The sequence below is a fragment of the Cheilinus undulatus genome, linkage group 12, assembly GCF_018320785.1.
Source record: "Cheilinus undulatus linkage group 12, ASM1832078v1, whole genome shotgun sequence".
NCBI lineage: Eukaryota > Metazoa > Chordata > Actinopteri > Labriformes > Labridae > Cheilinus > Cheilinus undulatus.
Window position 1 is genome coordinate 6,724,900 of NC_054876.1, and position 13,127 is coordinate 6,738,026.

The 13,127-nt window shown below is 40.1% G+C and overlaps 1 protein-coding gene across 4 annotated transcripts in view; it reads left to right on the forward strand.

Moving 5' to 3' along the window:
• Window positions 1-13,127, forward strand: part of mark4a (MAP/microtubule affinity-regulating kinase 4a) — a 70,732-nt gene that overhangs the window by 32,662 nt on the left and 24,943 nt on the right. For all 4 annotated transcript variants that reach the window (XM_041801413.1, XM_041801414.1, XM_041801415.1 and 1 more), the window contains exons 4-8: window positions 644-692; window positions 1,242-1,307; window positions 9,264-9,334; window positions 9,424-9,480; window positions 10,029-10,265. In XM_041801413.1, coding sequence (XP_041657347.1) covers window positions 644-692; window positions 1,242-1,307; window positions 9,264-9,334; window positions 9,424-9,480; window positions 10,029-10,265 — 480 coding nt within the window. The remainder of the gene's footprint in view (window positions 1-643; window positions 693-1,241; window positions 1,308-9,263; window positions 9,335-9,423; window positions 9,481-10,028; window positions 10,266-13,127) is intronic.

A 13,127-nucleotide genomic window follows, 5' to 3' on the forward strand; every position in this document is an offset into this window, starting at 1 on the left:
GTTTCTACTTCAAAGTTTTTCTTGATCTTTTATTGGTAATCCTGCAGTTATACCAAAGTTTGGTGCAGTGGTTGCTACTTAAACAGTTCTGAGGCATCCCCAGATGATGACAAACCTCTGTGATGTTACCATGGCGAGCTTGGAGGTGGGGCGTACTTAGGCCCTGCTCCAGAGCTGGGCGTAGCCCAACATGGCCAAACTGGTGATGGAAAAGTAAATTACCATGGTTTGGTTTGGATCGGCACAGCCAAAAGTCAGAGTGGAAAAGCCCCATCAATCATCCAAGGGGAGCTTGGTGTAGAACCGCCTCTCTCTCATTGACAGGAGTCAGTTGAGGTGGTTTGGGCATCAGAATGCCTCCTGGTCGCCTCCCTGTGGAGGTCTTCTGGGCACGTCTCTCTAGGAAGAGGCCCTGGGGTAAATCCTAAACTTGCTGGAGGGATTATATATCCCTCTTGGCCTGGGAACGCTTCAGGAACCCCCAGGAGGAGCTGGAAAGTGTCTCTGGAGAGGGGAATGTCTGGGTTGACTCACTTTGTCTGCTGCCACTGCAATCCACTCTCAGATAATCAAAAGTAAATGGATGGATGGATGGATGGGTAATATTATTAAATATTAAATTTCTTTTTCTTCTCTTTTACAGCTCTTTCGGGAGGTGAGAATAATGAAAGGCTTAAATCACCCAAACATAGGTAAGACACCCTCTCTACATGCATCTCAGTCGGTTTGATGAGACTGTCAAATCATGCAATGTCAGAAGTTCTCTATCCACACTGCATCTCTTCAGTTTTAATCCTTTATCCTCTAAATTTCAAACCTCAAAAACAGCTTTTTTTAAGTCATGAAAATGAGCTACATAGGTTGAAAACAGCTGACTGGTTATCACTGTTAAATGGAGTAAAACTGAATATATAGATGTCTGCCCATTAAGGGCTTCTGTATATTATAGATTTTTCCAGCATATTTTCTCCAGGCACACAGTCCCACCAGTTTAGAGCCTCTGCTTCGGAGTATTCCTAGAGCAGACGGTAGCGTCCTGTAGTCACAGGCCTCATATAGAGGTCATGAGGTTGGATTTTCTAAAGCTGAATGCCATATGGATCAAACTCCCCCACAGCGTCAGCAGCAGGCTCCTTGGTATTAAGACAGACAGACGGATGTGCAATAATTCATAATGTAAGCAGGATTTACTTTAAATATATATGTAAAGGATTTTAATCTGTGTCTGTTTTGTCCTACAGTAAAGCTGTTTGAGGTGATTGAGACGGATAAGACCCTTTACCTAATCATGGAGTATGCTAGTGGAGGTGAGTGTTTAACCCCAAACACCCACGAAACAGCCTTTATTCAGCTACACAATGATTGTCTATGAGCTTGAGCCAAGGTTGGTGACACACTTTATGTTTTAAGCCTGATTTTGAACTCAGTGTGGCTCATCACAACTCAATTTTCCAAATAATTCTCAAGTGTATTTGTCAAAACAATTAGACCACTATTCCCAGTCAAGCCTGAGCCTCCTAGATCAAAAATAATCTAGTTCAGAGAATTATAGTGTTAAAAATTAGTAAAAACTGGATTCATTTACATTGTTTGGATGCCTTCCCAGTCATTGCTCTAGAAAAGATGAAAATTTTACCATTTAAAACCTGAAACCTCAAATGATAGCCAGAAAATTCTCTTTTTTTTGGAAGTGAGATGTTCAGTTGATCTTCTACCAAATTTGAAAAAAAAAAAAAAAAAGAAAATTGCCATGACGTCACGTATTTGTTTTCTATCACTTTTAATGCATTCAACAATTCTGGCAATTGATAATCCATTGGAAGACATTTTTCATTTACTGGACTGTATACAAAAGGTTTTTAAGGAAATTATTAATCATGTTAATTAGACAGAGGTCTCAGAAAACTGTGTATGAAATATAATTAGCTTTAAAGGGTTAAGCACAAAGAGCTATTCAAAACAACCTTAAGGAAATTACTGAGGAAAACAAATCCCAGCTTTGAAAGTAACAATAAGTGCCAGTGAGAAGTGCTCTGAAACTGTAGTTTTGGATTTTGCCTGCACAAAAACCATGGTCTATAGGCACAGGCCCTAAAATTTCAATATTTAAGCAAAAAAAAAAAAAAGCTGCACAGAGAGGAGAGAGAGTGCATTTTCTGAATTGCATAAATGTCAGCAGTGTTGACTGATTTTTTGCTGATCTTGCTGACAGTGTAATGAAAATGTTTACATTTCTTAAGTGAAGAGATGATAACTTATAGGAATGCACGAGATCTGATATGCCGTTATCCACAAATTCATTTTGGCCGATACCGAAATTGATGCCAGCATATATATGTCATTCAGACCCGGAGTTGGCCGAAATGGCTGGCAGTTCTAAAAAGTTTTGGCCATTTAGAACAACTGCCAGACTTTTACTTTGGATGCCATGTGACACATAACCTGCATTTAACAGCATATACAACACATTAAACAGAAACACTATGATACAGCTTCATATCTGCGCTAAAATGGGACTAAGGACATATTTTTCTTTCCAATCCTGACCCAAGACTAAGAAAGTAAAAAGCCAGACTGATGGTAAACCAGAGGATTTGTTACCCTGGTATTCCAGCCGACTGGACACATGTAACTCCTGACCAGACCCTGGGAATGACTGCAGAAATACATGCTTTCATTTGACTTTAAGTTGTCAAAGCAAACATAATGAAACTTGTGAGCTGCTCCTTACACATGTCGTCAGTTGGACAGCATATGCCTATGTTTAACACATAGACAGCACGTAGCTTCCTATTAGCGCGTTAGCTCTAAGGTAGCCTGTTAGCTCATTAGCTGCTAATGTAACTTTGTAACTAACAGCCATCTTCTACTGAAAACACCAACAAATCATCCAAACAAATAACTAACCAGTGCTCTGTTTACTAGACACAACCTTAAAGCTCTGCATTACAACTGAAAATGAGTCTTACCATCAGTTGTCTCTTGATAGTCCTCATAGACTGATGATCTCAACTGTAACCTCTGCTGTAAAATAAATAAATAAATAAAAACATCTGGGTTTCTTTGGAGTAGTCCCAACATTAGACAAAAGCGTCCACCGCTGATAGTTCAGTTCAGTCCTCTTCTTATTGATGGTGATTCCCACTCTGCTGCTGCCAGAACGCCCTGAGCGTCCAGCTACGGGGAAATGATATGGTGCTGTTCAACCGAGAGCTGGTCATAGGCAGATTTACTCACTCATTGAAGTCCACTACGACTTTATTCCAGGGTATCCGCAGGTCTTGAAAAGTATTAAAATCAATTTTGGGAAAATTAAGACCCTTAAAAAGTATTAAAAAGTCTTATCACGACTTTATAAAGTCTTAAATTTTGAAAGTGTTTTTGCAGAATTAGCTTTCCAAGAGTTTGAGTACCAAAAACATCATAAAAGTGTGTGGATTTGTTCATTTTCATTAAAAAACAAAGATGAACAGGTACATAAAAAACTAGGCTATTGTGGGTGCGTTCGTAAATTGTCTCTGAGAGCGCCAGGGCGAGCTATATCACTGATGTAAATGGTTACAGCTTGAAGTGGCGGTGAGGTATTAAAAAAATATTGAGAAGGTCTTGAAAAAGTCTTAAAAAGGTATTAAAATTAACTTCAAGATTCCTGCATATACCCTATATTCTCTGCCCAGGTCTGTCCTCATCAGCTTTCTACAGTCCCCTTCCTCTCAGCTTCTTCATTACCTGCAGCGATGATAGCATAGTTTTCAGCAGCCCTTGAGCCCCCAGGAGATGGGCTTTTCTGATGTCGTCCACATTGATCAGATAAATATTTGGCAGCTAAATTAGCCACGTGCTGTGTTACGTAGGTAAACAACCCCAACACCAAACAGGAAGTAGGTCGTAGTAAAATTACTTTGGGTTTATATCAAAGGGTTCTTGCGACACACATAATAAGCAACACAATATATGATTTGAAATTTTTCACTACTTACTTCTTTATCAGTTGGTATACTTTTCGGACTGACAATTTTATCTGCCTGGGAAACTGGCCAAAAATCGGTAAATACCAGCTAACGGAAACTCTGACAGAGCCAAAACTTCAGTCCTTAAGACACAGTTAGATATGTTCAAAAAGCAAACTAAAGTCAGTATGATAGTTCTATGACCATGACAGACTTTAAACTGAACTTTAATAAGTTATGTTTTTACTATTAAGCCAGTCTGTCATTGATCAAAACTGAAACTGTGTGAAGTAAATGAATTTAGCCCAAATGGTCAGCAAATCAAGGTGGCATGTGATGAAACCTGCCAGTCATTTCTGATTCAGCTGCCAACTTATGCTACACCAAAATTAACAATCTGTTTTAAACCAAGTAAAGAGTATTTTTTCCATCTGTGGTATATAATACTGCGATTGCACAGCCCTGCTGGCCTGTTTATACCAGCCTCTGTCATAATGTCTGATGTTCACAGTTCAGTTCCTTTATGTTGGTAAAATAGCAGAATTACAGGCACACTTGGGGACTTTTTCCTAGACAGCTGAAGTATCGTTTACATGGATAGTTCACATTTGGGACTTTTTTTCTAGCTCAGAGTGACGTGAGCATTGATACCGGTCGCATGTCAGTATGCAAAAAATTCTGCACAGCAAAGAAACTGTGAGCTAAGCAGGAAAAGGCAAACAGGGAAAACAGCTTTTCTGACAGTATTCAAAGAACAAAATGTACATACAAGAGGCTGGAGGGCTGAAGTTGTAGGTATGAACATCATTTATACATCAGTTGCATTATCAGCCTTGGCCAAAGTGAATTTATTAGTAATGACATATCAGATGTTGGAAAAAAATCTAACATTGTGCATCCCTTACTTTGATCACATCGTCCTGAATTTGTGCCAGGTTTTCCTGTCCCTCTCATGTCTATCTGCCAGAGTTTCCTACTGAAGCTAAAAGACTTTTTGTCTTCTAAAATATTAAAACTATAAAACCAGTGTTAAAATATAAGAAACTGCCCTTTCAAAAAGTAGGAGAAGTCTTTTTCTTTCTTTTATCTGCTGATTAAAACAAAAATGTGGAGTTAAAGTAACCCTCCCTCTGTAAAGGATTCCTATTCCTGGTATTTTACGCCTGTCCGTTCACACGCTGAGGTAGGTGAACTCTAGTCATCAGCAGATGACTGTAAACCCCCCAATTAGATCTGGTCTGGTTCTACATTCAAACTTAATAGAGCACAACAGCACAACATTAATAACTGGGCAGCCTCTGCGCTGTAACAAAGCTTCTTTATAAGATGACTTTAGACACAAATTCAGTAGAAATACCAACCCAGCCGTGTTTAATCCCCGTTTAAAACACTGCTGTTCTGTTATAGTATATCTACCTGTACCTGTTTCATGTCAACAGTCTCATTTTTATGTTTTCATCTCAACTGTATCACCCCAACACTCTGAGCTTAAACAGAGTCACAGATTTTAAATTTAAGGCTGTTCAATTGAGGTTCAGGATAAAAAACAAATACGTGTGTCAAAAGCTGTTTTTTATGCTGCCAGTATTTTTGGTCAGTCATGAAATTTAACTTCTTCTGTAGTGTCAATGACATAATTTTTGAATATCTCTGAGTGCTTCATATTTTCATGATTCAAAGGAAAAATCACCTAGTACAAATGAAAACAACCTAAATGAATCCTGTCCTGGCATTAGCAGCAGACGGCCTGGAAACTTTACACTCAAAAATTCAAGTCAGATAAGTTTCTCCTCCACTATTGCTGTTGACAGAGCTGATGTCAGAAATCCCGCCCCTTCTTGATTTTGATTGGCCAGTGAGAGAGAAGTGACATTGACGGCTGTTCCCTCCTATAAGGGAAATGTTTTCAACTTAGAGCACTGATGACAAAAATAAGATAGCTGACCAGAGGACGCTGAGTACTGAGAACACTGGACTACATCAGCTCTGTTTTGAAAATGAGAAGTTTAACAAAAATGTCTGCTGTGGACACGGACCATGAAGGACTTTTGATGGATCTTAAATGCCTGGAAGGCTAAAATGTAAGAGCAGGCCATTTAATCAGAATGTTTAAATATGAACTACAAGCAGATAACAGTGTTAAAACCAGTGTTAATTTCATCAACTAAAACTATGACAAAAAATGTTTGTCGACAGACTTTTTTCCATGACAAAACTTGACTAAGACTAACAAAAATACATCTGTAATGACTAAAACTGACAAAAACTAAGTGTAGTTATTGTCAATATGGCTAAAACTAGACTCAAATGTAATGTAGTTTTCATCAGACATCAAGATCAAAATCCATGATACTTCTCCACTGTAGGTAAATCTGTCACAAACAATGCATCTGTATCGATTCTGCCTTCCAGCTGTAGAAAGCAGGGACCCCAATTTTAGCAGGGTGCAGAGACACACTACCATGACTTGGTACCAGATTTAGGCAGGAGAATAAATGCTTGGACTAAAAGTAAAGACTAAAATGTGAGGACTGTTTATGGACTAAAACTAGACTAAAATGTTTTTGAGTTTTTGTGGACTAAGACTAGACCAAGGCTGAATCCCATTTCTTCCCTTAATCCTCAGTCTTAACCCTCAGTCTCAAAATGTGCATTCCCGCGAAGTGCGAGGGCTTTCCCAAGTTGAGGGGCGAGTTTGAGGGCTTTATATCCCTCAATTTTGAGATGTTCCTGGAGCTCCCTTGGTATTGAGGGTTATCACTCAAAGAAAAATGGCGACGAATGTGGGGAAGAAATCAAGCTACAAATGTAAATTTCTGTGTTAATACAGATCTAAAAATTACGAAAACCACCCCAACATCTTAGTTTAATGTTATTTTATTATTATTTACCTTTTTGTAGCGTAACATTTACTTTTACTTTTACGATCGTAAGCTGGTAACCGTGCTGTCACGGACCAGCCTACGACATGTCATTTTCTTGGTTGTAATGTAGTTTTTTGGTTGATTTAACAAGATACAGGCAACGTGAAATCTATGGACAGTAGTTTTTATAAAATAACCAGGCTAGTGTGATCTACCATATCCACGTATCTGTCAGTAGTTACAGCTGGTGTTTCATGTTAGCTAATGGCCGTGTTATACGTTGACTTTCAGCTGATATGTCCATGGTTGTAGTGTTTATATATGTTATTTGGTTAAATATTAACACGCTCTCATTCTTCTTCTTCTTCCTCTGAATCGACAGACTACACGGTTTTGGCACAATACTGCCCTCTACAGTCTGAAATTGTATCTGCTTTTAAGAGGTGTCCCATTTCTAAGTCATGAGATGGCCCTTACACTTGGTTTTTAGGGGCGAGTTAAGACTGAGGGTTGAGCTTGAGGGTAAGATTGAGGGTTAAGGGGAGAATTGGGATTCAGTCTAAAACTAAAAAGGTAGAAATGAAAAAATAGTGGCCAAAATTAAGACTGGTTAAAACATGATAAGGGAGAGTACTGTAATACATTACAAGACAACACATAGTATTTTCCATATACAGTTAACATTTTCCTCTGCTAAGATGAGAGTTACAAGTGAGTGGCTCTTTTTGTATACAGTGAGGATGACAGCTAAGGTTAGCGTTAGTGAGACCACTCTTTGTTACACACTGAGGAGGCCACACTGGACTGGGAAGAATCATAATTCACAGGACTCCTCCTCATCAGGAAGTGTAGGAGAACCCTCCCCTGAAGATTAAAAGAGAGACACTTCTCTGGGCTCAGGAGCTTTCTTCTCTGGGAGCTCACTTTTTCCTATCTCTGTGCAGAGCGAGGGTGAAGACACACAGATGGGTGATATTTGTGACATTTTGTAACTTTACATGTAATCTTTAATAAACTTTTGGTCAATGACCATTTAAGCCGAACTAATGCTCTCTTTGTCCTTCTGCCAATAAAAGAACAGTGCAATAAACTGACAGTACAAAAACTATTCATAGGGTTATTTATTTATTTATTTATTCATTCATTTATTTATTCATCTATTTATGTAGCTCATGAGAGTGAAGTCTAACTTTTTAAATGGGCTCTCTTTTTGAGAGACCAAGTTTAATACTGTTTTTATTAATTTCCAAAAATCCAGATAAACAGATCCTACATGGATCCTAAATGGTAGAGAAGTAAGTGGTAAGAGAGTCTCTTGCCCTTCAGCCCCTCCACTAGTGGAGGTCTGTGCTCACAGAAGGACCAGCAACAGACAGAGGTGTTTCAGTGCCATCGCGGACCAGCCTACGACATATACTGTACTGCACCAGTACTTCACCAGTACTGCACCAGTACTGTTTGACTCTGATGAAGGCGCAGTGCGCGTCGAAACGTTAGTCCTCTGCACCTGATTAAACATCATCAAGTGATTCGTGTGCTCCAGTTTCTTCACTGGGTTTACCTGGTTTACCCACTGAAACACCTCTGTTTGGTAGAGAAGTAAGTGTTTTACTCAAAATGTTTCATGGCTTCGTCTCCTGTCGCTGTCCAAAGTTCAGTCACACAGCGCAGAGCTTATTTTCATCCACACCACTCTGCACCCATGTGCACGTATGGGTTTACTGCTGAGCAGGTAAATGTAGGCTTCATGAAAATGTGGGAGTGGGGCAAAATAGAGTATGGCTATAAAACTAGGCTTTTACAGAGCGCCATGGTCTATCAAATTAGTGGGAAACCCTGCAACAACATTTTCATAGTTATCCTTCAGTTTAGTAAGCAGGATAAAAATACTCATATAATATCATGCAGATATGTTGAGTCACTCGTGCAGACACACCTTTAAACCATGTTAAAAAAATGCAATAAAGGCCAGGACTCCCTTACAAAGCACTGAAAAGACTTGGCCCAGGCTAAGGTTTTTCTAATCAGAAGTAGACTGGCATTGGTTGCTATGAAAGGGGGCTCTGTGATTGGTGGGTCAGCAGGCAAATCAGAGAAGACGGTTAATTAGTGGCATTTAGAGGGGACTGATTTTCTCACTAATTCACAAATCAAGGCTAGCTGTTGTGCCAAGAAAAGGTAACGGACTTCAGCTTTAATCTAAATGGACAGAAGAAGAGCTGTATTAACCCTCTTATTTAAATCTGAGCCAGACTAGGAGTGAGTTAGTTTCCAGAAATATCAAAATGTCCTCAGAGCTGGAGAGTTTGCAGTGATGTGTTCACTGGCTACAGGAAATATTTACTTTTTAGGTCAATGACACTTTAACAGCACTTCAACTTTGAAATATGAAAATATTAGCTCTTGATAGTAAATACTGATATAAAGAGTGATCTGTTTGTGCACACAGGTGAAGTGTTCGACTACCTCGTGTCCCATGGGAGAATGAAGGAGGTGGAAGCCAGAGCCAAATTTCGACAGGTACGCCTTAAACCTCGCCCATATCCCACCTGTCCTCACCAATCCCTGTGGTCTCTTCTTAACCTGTATTTGTCTTTTCATTCTCACAGATTGTTTCTGCTGTCCACTACTGCCACACGAAGAACATCGTCCACAGAGATCTGAAGGTGAGAGAGTCAGCAGGATGTTTGGGCTGCTTTCAGACATGTCAGATTAAAGCTAGTCCAAGACTGGGACATTTCTTTCACTGGCAGATTACACTGAAAGAGAAATTTATAATCTGGGACTAGTCTTAATCTGTGTCTGTGAAAACGGCCCTTGAGCATCTTAATCTGAGCACTGAGTGGAGAGGCAGCTTTTTAGCTGGCCGTGGGAGCATGCTCCTGTTTTAATCGATGATTACATTAGTGAAGACACTCAGTGACATATATACAGGATGACTCATGTCCAGGATCTGTTTTGTTGGACAACACACAAACTCCAACCCCCTCCCCATCTGTCCCTCATTCACGCTCTCGTTTTTTTCTTCACCACCACTCACATTCCTGACGCCCACTTTCTCATTCCTCTTCTCCTCCTCGTCCAACTATGCTGTTCTTCCTCTCCCTCCCCGTCCTCACGTTGTTCTCTGTAAATGACGTCCCTCCCTCCTGCTGTCCATCCCTCCCTGCCTCTTCCTCCTCTCCCTCCTCTTCCTTTGCTACGTATGACTCAGGCGGAGAACCTTCTGCTGGACGCCGACGCCAACATCAAGATCGCCGACTTCGGCTTCAGCAATGAGTTCACGCTGGGCAACAAGCTGGACACGTTCTGTGGCTCGCCGCCCTACGCTGCCCCCGAGCTCTTCCAGGGCAAGAAATATGACGGTCCCGAGGTGGACGTCTGGAGCCTGGGAGTGATTCTCTACACGCTGGTCAGCGGCTCACTGCCGTTTGACGGACAGAACCTGAAGGCAAGTGGACAGCAGGAGTCTGGGTTTGTGTGTCAGGGTACAGCTGGGGGTTCTCCTCGGCGTTCAGTAGGAATATTATAGTCAACTTAAACTGACTAAATACATAAAACTAAACTATAAAAACAATTTTAGTTAAAATTCAAACAAGGTTTTCAACTCTATTTCAACTATTCTTTGACTCTTTTATAATTTGGGCATCGTGGGGAACTTAATCATAGACTTATGGAGGCGTGGCATCATGTCCGAGTGAAAAGCATGTTTTTACATTTTCTGCCACAGTGATTATCAGCTGGCGGCCTGGGGTCCAAATCAGGCCCCCCAAAGCTCCACATCCAGCCCCAGAAAAGATGATAGATGTATGTATGAAAGATGTGGGTTTTAGGGTATCTTTTGTCTTTGAATCCCTGCAGCTTTCAAAACAACCTCAGAACGATCAAGAGTGCAACAACTTTAGCAGTAATGACTGAACGTTTGATCCGCCTTCTACAGAAATGTAACTGTCAGCCCTTATTAGTAAATTTGATGCATAATAAACCCATTATCAGTCTAGAGTCACAAAAACGAAAGAAAAGTCCTTGAGTTTTTGTACGATGGATTTTTTAAGTCATACAGGACAGTGTTAATTATGTAGACTTTATGTAGACCCAGGTTTGGCAGGGCACAGAGGACATACAACACTGATTTGGTTCCAGATTTAAGCAAAAAAAAAAAAATGCTTGGACTAAAAGTAAAGACTAAAATGTGAGGACTTTTTATGGACTAAAACTAGACTAAAAGGTTTGGAGTTTTTGTTGACTAAAACTAGACTAAAACAAAAAATGATTAAAATGACTCAAGTGGGACTAAAACTAAAATGCATTTAATTTGAAGACTAAAACTAAGACTAAAATTAAAAATAGCTGGTAAAATTAACACTGGTACAGGAGAAGTCACCCTAAGGATGGACTAATAATAGGATATGAAGCAGCAGTAGCCATGAGAATTACCCAAGCTTAGCCGAAGCCTATGCTGGCTATGTACTGAAGATAAACACTGCCTGTGCTAAAAGTGCTGGCTGTGTACATGGGCTATAAAGGAGACATAGTATGCAAAAATCACTTTTTCAGGTTTTTCTAACACAAATGCGTTCCCCTGTCCTGTCCACAATCCCCTCAAGTACCAGAGAAATCCATTCTCTACCCCCTCTCTTTCTTCACCTTTTAGAAAATGTTTGCTGAAACAAGTCGTTTCAGCAAACAGATTTCCCCTCATGATGTCATGTGGGGAGTTACCCCCCCCCCCAGGTTCGGGTGCCCCTCCCTGCTTGGAAGAAAGTTCCACCCTCCTCTCCTAGTCCTGCTCTCAACTGGCAGCTGAGAGGAGGATCAGGAGAGCCATATCCATTATGCCACATCCATTTCCTGAGAGGGGCGGAGTCAGACAGCTCAGTTGCATTTAAAGCCACAGAAACAGCTCCTTCTGGGCAGGGCTGAAACAGAGATTTTTAGACATACAAAAATCCAACAATGGAGTGTTTTTTCAGCGACAAACTTCACAGGCATGTTTTGGGGACCTCTGAGACCAATATAAGCTTGTCTTAACAGGGTGAAATATGTCCCCTTTAATATCTCATTTCACCTTTAAAGAAAGCTTACAGATAGCTCAGATAGACAGGTAACAGTAATCCATACCTTGTGTTATCAAACATAGGATCCATCATTAATGTCCAGAAAATTCCCCAAGTCCTTTCCTATCCACTAAAAACAAACACATTCAGCACAGGTGTGTAGATGCTAACCTGACAGTGGGTGGTTCTGCTGCTAATGTTAGCCACAGTTGGCAAAGTTTACCAGCTCACACTGTGAGCTTGTGTTAAATTCAGCTCAATTTGTAATGCTCACTAATGTTTTTTTACTTAAGACTAATAAAGGAAACACAAATTCACATTGAACTGGATTTAAATTATTCATGTTGGAACATCCTTACTCTCAGAATATCTGTGGTATGTGTAATTTTATAGTGTAAATAAGACGTTGATATAGAGCCAAAAATCTCCTGTTGAACAGACTCTACATGAAACCCCACTGTCTGCAGGAGCATACTAAACAGATGGGTCGAGGAGTGGCTTGGTTATTGGGTCAGTGTGTATAAAGTATGTTTCTTTGTCTTTTAAATCTTCCCAGATTTTCAGCAGATGTAAAAACAACCTTTATATCACAGACTTAAAGTCACATCACTTGTGAATAACCTTTAAAAAGCCGCGGTTGTGTCCTCTCCTTGCTCGTCTGCTGTAATGTTGTTACACTCTGGAGTAAAAACCTGCTGCTTTAAAAAGTGAGGTAATATCTTTATCCAAAATCCAGCAGATGGCAATGAATGCCCCCCAGAGCTCCACCGGAGGGAGGAGACTAATGTGTGTTTAACCCCTCTCATCTGTCTGAGAGCAGCACAGCAGACGGCCTGCAGAGACGGAGCAGAGATGTTTTAATGCAACAGACAACATTACATCACTCCGGTCTCATCGGAGAGCTTTAAATGGTGCTGAATGTGTAGTTGCTACCAGTTACATTCACTCAGCATCAGCTATGCTGGTTATGTGCTATTGTAAGGATGCATAATGCAGACATGGCAATGATATTTGTTATAATTGCCTCTTTGGGAGGGATATGTCAGATATTTACAGATAGCTGATACACCAATATTTCCAAATTCATTTTAACCAATGCCAGTGAATATATCTAAAGGAAAACTAAGCCTGTCCTGTACTAGAACTGACCTGTTCCTCTTATTTTGTTTGTTTTGGCAAAAATAGGATAAATTACATTTGATTCTGTTTTAGAAGATGGATGCATTTTTATTACAAAATATAATATGTAAAATGTA